The sequence below is a fragment of the Glycine soja genome, chromosome 1 (genome assembly GCF_004193775.1).
Source record: "Glycine soja cultivar W05 chromosome 1, ASM419377v2, whole genome shotgun sequence".
NCBI classification, from domain to species: Eukaryota; Viridiplantae; Streptophyta; class Magnoliopsida; order Fabales; family Fabaceae; genus Glycine; species Glycine soja.
This window is the reverse complement of record NC_041002.1, coordinates 53,419,897-53,429,947: the sequence shown is the minus strand read 5'-3', so window position 1 is coordinate 53,429,947 and position 10,051 is coordinate 53,419,897. Positions and strand designations below refer to the sequence as shown.

Here is a 10,051-nt window from a genome sequence, read left to right as displayed (position 1 = left end):
ACTTGATTTCGGGCTTTTAGACTTGGGGTTTTATAATAAAAAATTATAATTAAATAACTTATTTTAACATTATTTCCCAGATTGTGTTTTGCTTTATTTAATTTAATGTGAGGCATTTAGTTTGTTATTCTGTCTTTTTTTAATATAAAAAACAATTCAGAAACTTGACTTTCTAATTATTCTTTACTGATGAAACTGTTTCAATATTCAAGCATGGACAGTGATGGATGATGAAAGAAAAGATGGGAAGACCATGTGAAGGGGCAACTTTGAAATCATGTACACTACTAATTTGGCTAAAACGTTGCATGATTTTATCGATAAATGTCGTGATTGAAGCTGCTGACTTGAAAAGAGACTATGGGATTGGAAAGCCATTTTACCCAAGCCAAGTATATATGGCACAGGAAGAAGCTAGAAAGAATTGTGGCACCGACTCATGTAAAATCAGAAAATGCAATTAATAGAAAAATTCTATAACTTGTTTCTTTCTTTATATGCTCGATTAATCTTTCATCATTAATTTGATAGTAGTAACTTAAAATCATTCTTTTGATGAAGAAAGATACTATAAAACTATACTTTTACATTATTTATTTCGCCATATCGCTCTGCTGCTGATATTTCAAAGGGAATTACCGAAGTAGGGTCGACTTACATTTACTTTCTTTCGTTGCAATTCACATGCCTTTCATGCTTTTATAGACATGTGGAATGTGACCGACAGTTGGCCCAGCCAAACCCCTTCAAGTTCATTTCAACTTTCCCTGTCCCAGTATTCCTCACTCTCTAACCACCGCACAGTCAAATGTATTCACAAAGAAAAGTGCATAAATTATCTAGTATTATTTTCAATTTTGTATGGTTTTCAATATAATTATCACCTGTAAAGTAATAAAGTATTTTATAAAAAATAAATTCAATAGTATTGGAATTTTTTATTCCATTAATGAATGTGATATAACATTATAAAATAAGTATATTAGTTATTTATTATTAATAAGTTTATTGTATTTGATCAAATTAAGTTAATTTGTTTGAGAATTAAATAATATAATATGAATTTAAATGAATAGATATGAATTTATTATGAAATAATAAAAATCATATTAGGTTACTGTTGTAAAAAGATTTTTTAATATATCGAATACTACACATAATTTTTTCATCCCGTCTAAAAAATTACGAAAGTCTCAATGAAAAATAAAAATAATTTTGTTAAGAAAAGATCATAATATTATTATTCGTGATCATGATGTATAGTTGAAAAGATCTTATAACAAATGTTAAAAAATTATTAGATCAAAAATCAACTACAAATTCATATATTTTATCTAATTCTTAATAATTAAACATTTTATAGATCCTAAAATTTTATATATATTATTCTAGATTATAAACCCATGAATTTTTAATTTTTACATAAAAAATAAACATTAGAGATATTCTAACGAATAGAGCAATATTTTGGAATCTATCCTAACTTTTCATAAAGCTGATCCCGTAAACTAATCAAGTTACTCGATAATTTGTGGATCTTTCGGCTCCTCCCTTTTGAAAGCTTCAACGACATAATATAGTGTGATGAAAAGAGAAAAAGACCAGTAAAACGGTGCCAAATTTATCATATACTCAAGTTATGTGATGAGCAAGAATGTTTACTGGTTATCTACCTATACAGCATAAACGTTTTACTGCACTGCTCCGTATCTTCAACGAGTAAAATAACTAGTAAGAATATAAATGATCATCAACGTGAAATTGTTTTCGTCGGTTTTCTCTTTTTGTTTACCATGCAAGTTAGGGGGGAACAAAATTTAAATCTTTTCAGAATTCTGAGTGGGATGAAATCAACTATTAACCTGTGGTCCAAGTATTTCCAATCAATTAATTCATGAATTTCTGCTCTGGGCAAGACTGTTAGTTATTTAATTGACTCCTTACTGTTGAAGAGATTGATCTCTCAAGTCGTCACATGTGTGATTCCACAGTCAATTGGACTAAAAGATCTAGTTATAAAATTAACCAAGGTGTTCACCACACACTCATCTACACCAACATGTCGTGTGTCGTAAATAGTTTAAAATACCAAATAGGTGGCTGAAAGTGATGCTGTGACTCCGGGACCTTAAATTTAAGAGTTAATTAGACTTACGGTTATGTTACGGCCATTGCCGTTTAATGTTGACCGGTTACAGTTGAAACAGTACACTTTCACATGTTGATGCGGTTGCAGCAGGGGAATTTGCAATATAATTTTCACTGCGAGATCAAATTATAAAAGAGATGTAACCAAAAAAATTATGAGAGTTATATTCGGTATAATTATTTTTGTGATGCTGCAAGTTTATCTTTTGTGATGCCATTAATAACTAGATGCCTCCGGAATTTCGCCAAGACTTAAACTTTTACAAGGCAACAATAATTTTTATACAAAAAGATAGAATCAATGCCAAAAAAAGTTGTGCAGAAAGTGGTAGACTATCCTGGAAAACTAGCAGGAAGAGCAATTCATATATCTGGATGCCGCGATATAACAGATGGACCATAGTCAAGAAATGTCTAATTGCTTACATATATATAGAAACCACTAAATATAAACTTAAGATGCATGTGTATTAATGAATCCACCGCCTTAGGCTTAAAGTGCATAAATACAGATCTTATTGTTGTCGCTTCTCAGTGAGGTCCAAAACAAGTAAACGGTGACGCGGTTGCCTTCAACTTGAGGGAGACTGTGCTGCATTTCAGTAATTGCATTTTTCTTTCCCATTCCTTTTAATGGAAAGAATGTACCTATGTGGTGGCTGAGAGTCAAAATGTTTGACACGTAACAGTTTATAGGCCGACTAAATGATTCTTATGCATAAGTATTGCCTCCATTCAATCATGCACTAATTAAAGTCCCCCTTAAAGCCCTTTTATGCGCTTTTCAAGGACCCATAACAAAATTAACAAATGAGAATATAGGCTAAGGGACAAAATAATTAATGCTTAATAAATTCAATCCTTACCAAAATTACACAAATGAAAATAGGGGGCTTTGTTTAATTTCAAAACACATTTTTCTATAGAAACTGGTAAGAAAATCATCTTATTTTCATTTTATATTTTATTTAGGCTTTCATTCTTGTTAAATGAAAATATATGTTTTAGAAGATAAAGTGTGACTGTAGTAATTAATTAGAAAAATAATAAGTAAAATTTTGATAAAATACATTCACATTTATAATTGTCCGCATTAGAGTACCTTACCTACTTAGAAGTTCTAAAGCTAGATTGGACTCCAGAAACCTTAGTGAACCTTACTCATGTGTGACCTAGTGTGGTGGTGATAACCCCACACTTATTTATATTTGGGTTTCCTATTGGTATGCCTAGTTGTCCTCTGTGGTATATGTTTTTACACCATTGTTATGTCTTAGAAGAACATGGAAGACAACATACAAATTAGAAAGACATGTGCTTCTCTGCGTTAAGATAGGCAAAATAAGCTATGAATAATCTTAAAACAAAAATGACACTAGCAAACTAAATATTTTGTAACCAATTTTGTATGAGACATAACTAACATGGGCTAAATATAATGTTTGAAAATCTCCTAAAATAAAAGTATATTCTAAAGAATAAATTGAAAATTAGAGTTTATGTAAAAACTAAATACAAGAACTAGGCAAAATGAGGCTCATAAAATGTTGGCTTAATTATATTTTTAGTCCCAAAATTAAATTTACTTTTTTTAGTCCTTGAATTTCAAGGATTGTTCTTTTTAGTGTCTCTCCATAGTGTGTAAGAAAAAAGGAATTATGGATTCTTAATTTGACATTTTTTACCACTAGAATTTAACTTTGACCTAAATATATTATTGTTGTTGTCTTGGTGAAAACAAGCTTTATGCAAGTAAAAACAAAAGTCCCTCCAAAACGAAAACAAATTTGCTGAGGAATTTAACCTCGACATTATATGAGCCACGTGACTTTGTCCAATATTTACCTATTGAATTATGAAAAAAAAATTGTGATGCACAGTGTTTGTTTCTTTGTTTTAATAAGATTATGGTGTCAATTATGATTGATTATCTTTTATTCGTACATAATAATGGCCCATCAGTGGGCCATGAAGTTGTGGTCCATGTACGTGCCTATACTTGAGACATTTGTTTTCTACTCTCTTATTGTATCTTGTATCTTTTCATAGTCCATCTTGAAATGTAAATTTTTATTTTGAAATAGACTTTTTAAAATATAATGAAAGATGCAAAATACAATAATAGAAATGCAGGATGTAATAGCCTATACTTGAACATCCTATCCAGCCACCAAATCTACTTCTGATGGGCCATCATGGCCCATAGTACCAGTGAAATGTTGACCGAAAAAGAGTCCATCTTTCGATTTACTTTGTGAGGAGCGTAAAGTGCAAATGCATTAATCACCACACAAGGATGAGCATTAAGAAGAAGAAGAAAAACATAGCTGTCGATTCTTAATTGGAGATTTTCATAACAGTTAGGCAAATAAATAAGCAATTTTCCACAGCTTTTGTCCTACATCATTATGTTTCAATTGGATTTTTATTTATTCCTTTCACAAACGGCAGTAAAATTTTGTAAAATCTTTCGCCGCTAGTATATTGCTTACCTGTAGCTTGGAGTAATGCTATGATGATACTTGTCGAGAAAAAAAATATGATAAAATATATTTTTTTATTTAGAAAAAAGGAGACAATTTTGTTGAAGTCAGAAACATTTACAATATTGGTGAAGTTATTTCTATTAGCGAGAACTTTTTTCATATATCATACTCAAATATCAAGTATCATTTTTGGACGAAAAAAAATATGCCTCACTTCAATCAACTAGTAGGTACAGAAAACATAATTTCATCCTCAAACGCCAGTGAAATGTAACCAAACTTGAATGAAAATAATGCCATAACACAACTGGAATTTGTGCCAAAACAAATTAATTGAAAAAACAACTAGAACGCTTCTTTTTTTCTTTTTTGCATTTTTTTAAAAGTTAGAAGTTTATTTTCAATTTCTTTTTAACTGTACTTTTCACCTCCATGTATCAAATTAAGTATAGCAAAATTTAACATAATTTGTATAATTGTTTACATCCAATTTAATAGTTAATGAAGTGGAGCTAAATTTGGTTAAAGTCCACATGATTTTTCATTAAAAATAAAAAGTCTAAAAGACACAATTTTGTTGCAGGAATGAGAGGGCAATCCATGGGACTGTAATCTTAAGAACTGAAAAGCCACTTCGGCTTCCAAAATAGTATCCCCACTTCCGGAGCAAATAACACAACTTGAATAGCGCAGGCAGAAGAAAAATGTTTCTAGTATGTCACGGTAGACCAAATGAAATTTTTATTGCTGACTAGTGATTTGTGCTAAGGGTTCTAAGTGTGTACATAATCCCTATGGCTGCAGAAACATCCCCTGCTGGAATCACAAATTCACACCAGTTAGAGGAGTGTATACTAACACATACTTACTAGTTACATAACAGCAGAGTATTCAACCACTGTTTGCTCATAGATGCATATTAAATCAACAACCTTGAAGGTCACGCCACCTGAGATAAACTAACCCTGCCCGATAATGAGCGTATGCCCCCGCCACCACCAATATATGAAACAATTGGTGACTGTGTCCGGCAATGTCAAATTTCCCGGGCATCCATCGTTCTGGAATCCTAGTGGCATAAACCAATGCTCCAATTCCATAGAGAACACCCATCAGAATCTCGTAAGCAGTTGTGTGAAACACTTCTGGCTGGCCCCAGAATAGATAAAGCTTGTGCAGAATAGGTGCTGCACCAGACAAACCCATTCCAAAGAAGAGAGATGCTCGGATGGTGCGGAATTCTGGATTTTGGAACACTGGGAGTAGAGAAAACAAGATGGTTGCGATGCCCAATACAGTGATAAATCCCAAGTATAGGTTACAGAAAAATGGGTCACACATAAAAGAGTAATATACTGGAGGATAGAAAGAGGTAGATATCAGGGCTGCAATTCCAGCATAGTCGAGCCTGAGCATAATGTATGCCATGCGTGCAGAGTGACAAGAGAGGAGATGGCAAATACTGCTAGCTAGCAAGCAAAACATGGCACCCCCTAAAAATGCGAAAAAAGGCCACCTCGTAATTGGTCTAATCATAAGTGGTGCTATTATGTTCGCCAGGTCATCTTTTACACTAAGCTGCACATAATCAACAAAGAAATAAGCAATGTTGCATTGGCTTCCAAAACCTAGTCAATCATCAATATAAACATAGCTGGTAAGAAAAAATGGTGCAGCAAAACTTTCCTATGGAGAAACAAAAGAAACATCGCAACAGGGAGTTTTGGAAGAATTAGCATCTTCAATCCATCATTCAGTATTTTTCCTCTAAAAAGTCTAACTCTAGGATTTTTATTTTTATTTTATGAAATTTCCCCAACCATATGATTAAAAATTGTACTCTGGCATATTGGTTATTAATCATTATTGTGGATACCTATAAAAAGGAATTTATCTTTAAGTAAGCAAAAACATTGTTATACCGTACTGATATATCAACCAGAGAGCTAGTTTAACACCTCACTGCCTCTCCAGCCACAAAGGAAATAAGAGACTTGAAACAAGTATTCAGTTGTAAAGCAATTACCAGAACACATGCATCAGTATGATTGCTACTGGAAAATCTTACTGGCAAACAATTGTACAGATATTCTTTAATATGCCAACTTGAGATTTCATCCCTGAGTCTGTGCAAATCAGGCATGGAAGGGAGACACGTCAAGATTTCTGATTGTAATTTGTGCAGGTCGGCCTTCTTGAGCATGTCAGGAAAATGCTGTAGCGAATTAAGATCTACAACCTTCGGAATTTTCATGGCAGTGTATATGGTCAATGCCAGAAATATGAAGAACCCGATCAAATGCCTTCAAGCAATAACATTTTGTCATTTAATGATTGAGAACAATAAAATTAGGAAGTAAATAAAAAGCATATTTCCTTGATCCAATTAAGCATGGTCAGTTATGCCATTCTAGTGGCATATCCTTACAGAAGAGACAAAGAACGAAAAAAAATATATAAAATCAAAATCTATAAAGCAATAGACATATTATTTAACTCCATCAAATGAGGGACAGGGGACAGACAAGAAAAACGAAACAGATAGAGAAAAGACAGAGATAACTGAAAATTATTCACTTATAGACAACCTTGATCTAAAACTTTTTTTGAAGGTTTGACAGATTTATTTACATGATATACCCTTCTCAAAACGAAGAGCAAATAAGTGGTTGAATATAAAAGGGACATTATTGATATTTATGGTCTGTGAACCGTTGATCATGGGTTCTGATTGCAAAAGCTGTCTTTCTCCTCACAAGGCTAAGAAGGGTGAGAGCCATGCACATTAAGCTTCCTTCTTATAAAACAGTCAAAATTGAACTATGCTCTTCCAGTCATAGTCCCTTACTTCATTGATGATCACAAATACATAAGGAAAAAGAAAGGGTCTTCTAATAATACTTGAAACAAGGATGGGAATTATATATATATAAGGACCCTAAGTTCTGGAATTACCAATTACTAATATAACATCATTCTAGCTATCACTGTCTGAAAGGTAATTACAACGTAGATACTGTAACCTTTTTCTCTCTTGAGGGAAAATGAACCAGAGTTATAGTAATTATATTCATCCATCTACTTCCTCTCCTATATCACTTCCAGGTTCCACCCTATTTTTTTTCATCTCTCTCATTTCTCATCACATATCTATCTTTCTTTATGTTCTCTCTCTATCTCCCTTTTTCCTTCCACCCATATAATTCATCATTTTCCTATAAAATAATGGATTATTTATATGATGTCGTGATATTATCCAGCAACACAGATCCCCAGAACGAAAACATAAGCAGAAGCAGCGCATATAGAAAACTAAGAATAAGAAATCCTGTGAATTGAGTTTGAAACTAGAAAATTCCCACTCCCCAGAAAGACAACAAATTGGCGAATAAAACAGTAAACAAGAAGCGCAAGGTGATGAAATGCAAAGGCTTACGTCCAAACGTTGAGGGTTTCGTTGTGGATGGTGAAAGCGCTCAACAAAACCTGCTTGATTGGCCATTCGGATCGATAGTGAGCGAGAATGTACTCGTTGTCTCTCAAATAACCGGGCAAGGAGTGGTACTCCACCAGCTGGTACTTCACCTTCTTCCACAGCCTCCTCCCTTTCCTTTCGTTCTCCATCAAACTCAATTCCTCACCACCCATCCTCTGTGAAATTAATATTTGAAGAAGAAGAAGGAGGAGGTAGCGATAATTGGGATGGAAGAAAAACAAAAATGTTGCGGGGAAATCTAACGAAGGTGGATGACGAAATCATAAACGATTAGGAATAGGAAGATTCTTCAACGTGATGCCAAGATGCCAACCAGTAGCGACAGCGTTTCCGGTAAAAATTAAATACTTAATTACCTCCAAAAATATCTTCACATTTTATTATTATTATTATTAAATAAATACTTTTGCCGTTTTTTTGGTTATTTACTTTGTTGATCTAAAACATTTCTCTCTTCCTTTTTTTCACATGCTTCTTTGGTGAGGGAAGGGAAGTGTACACGTTTCACTAATTACTATTGATGATGCTTTTAAAGGACCCCAATAGTTTTTCTTTGGTACATCTCTATCTCTTTTTGGTAAATGGAGTGTACATTTTCTTGGGTACATTGATTCACCAATTATTATTATTAGGGATGTAAGTTAGCTAAGTCGATGAATAATTGAAATTTTGGTTTGATTTGTGGGAAAAGAAATAGGTGTTTGGAATTTGACTTTTTTATTTTATGCGTATTTCACTTATTTATCTAAATGAGTTTAATTAAAAGTGTGAGCTTGATTTATTTTAAAAAAATTAAAGTTTGGACCCTTATTTAAATAGTTTATAACTTAATTATTTTTAAATTTGTGAAATTTTTTAAATTTTTTTTAAAATTTATCAATTTAGTATTTAAAAAATATTTTAATACTAGATAAATTTTTATATCAGTTTAGTACTAGATAATAATGTAACTAGCAAAATACTAGAAAGGATTCTACATATTGAAATATATGTTAAATGATAGTGTAGAATCTCTATACTGTTAAATCTTTTTATGATATATATATATATATATATATATATATATATATATATATAAACGAGTTATTTGTGAATTATTAATAATTGGTCTTTGCTCATTTAAATAATTTAACTCAAATTAAAGTTTGAGTTTGTTCATTTAATTAAAAAATAAGTTTGATGAAGCTTTTGAGAAGTTGAGCTTGAATAACTTGACTTTTTTATACCCTTAATCACAAAAACATAAATGTTGATTCACCTTTCTTTTGGATTAACTTCTACATTCACAAGTTTTGTCTGTACAAAACAAAATTTAAAAATTAGATGAAACAAAAGTATTATCAATTCACTAAGAAATGTGTTAGTAATCCACTTTTCATAAAACATGCTCTACCATTGTTTAGATATTATTAAAAATTATAAATTTATGAGCAAACTAACTTGTTGCCTGTAAACTCAACCCATTAAATAATAAGTGGAATAAAAAAAAGTGTTCAAAATAATGTGTTGATAGTTTTTTCATTTAGGAATCATTGATAGAAACAATTAATCCAAAGTAACTTTTTATGAATGCTTAGTATTGAATGAAGACATTGTTTTATATTTTGAGATTTTATCAAAATTATAGTTAGCTTACCAAATAAATACGACCGATTTTATTGTTTTCTTTCTATTTTTAAGTATATATTTTTTAATTATGATGGATTATATGACCAGGGAGGCATCACGTTACATTTTTTTTATTCATATAAATCAAAAACAAATAATAAAAACTTTTAATAATTCACATACTATTTAATTAAGTGAAGTAGACTCCCTTAATTAAAATTACATTTACATCAAAGAATTGACATTGGTCCATTTTTTGTTCACAAGAAAACACATCCATTTGTTGCTAATTTTAATTTACCATGTAATATAA

At 31.6% G+C, this 10,051-nt stretch overlaps 1 protein-coding gene across 2 annotated transcripts; it reads right to left on the bottom strand.

Annotated features, from left to right (window-relative positions):
- Positions 1-5,248: 5,248 nt before the first annotated feature.
- LOC114422492 (heptahelical transmembrane protein 4-like) lies at positions 5,249-8,448 on the bottom strand. 2 transcript variants are annotated; one of them, XM_028388879.1, is made up of 3 exons: positions 8,071-8,448; positions 6,661-6,937; positions 5,249-6,212 (listed from the first exon to the last, which is right to left on the bottom strand). In XM_028388879.1, exons 1-3 carry the CDS (start codon positions 8,280-8,282, stop codon positions 5,559-5,561), a joined length of 1,143 nt encoding a protein of 380 aa, XP_028244680.1. In that variant the 5' UTR covers positions 8,283-8,448; the 3' UTR covers positions 5,249-5,558. The 2 variants fall into 2 exon arrangements, with proteins under 2 accessions (XP_028244680.1, XP_028244688.1); XM_028388887.1 differs by having other exon boundaries at positions 6,703-6,937.
- Positions 8,449-10,051: the final 1,603 nt, after the last annotated feature.

Bases quoted from the DNA above. Each gene is read 5' to 3' on its own strand.
- LOC114422492 (XM_028388879.1), bottom strand. From the start codon at position 8,282: ATGGGTGGTGAGGAATTGAGTTTGATGGAGAACGAAAGGAAAGGGAGG. The intron at 6,938-8,070 runs GTAAGCCTTTGC...TATTGCTTGAAG, and splicing joins GAAACCCTCAACGTTTGGAC to GCATTTGATCGGGTTCTTCA. The intron at 6,213-6,660 runs GTAATTGCTTTA...GATTATGTGCAG, and splicing joins ATACTGATGCATGTGTTCTG to CTTAGTGTAAAAGATGACCT.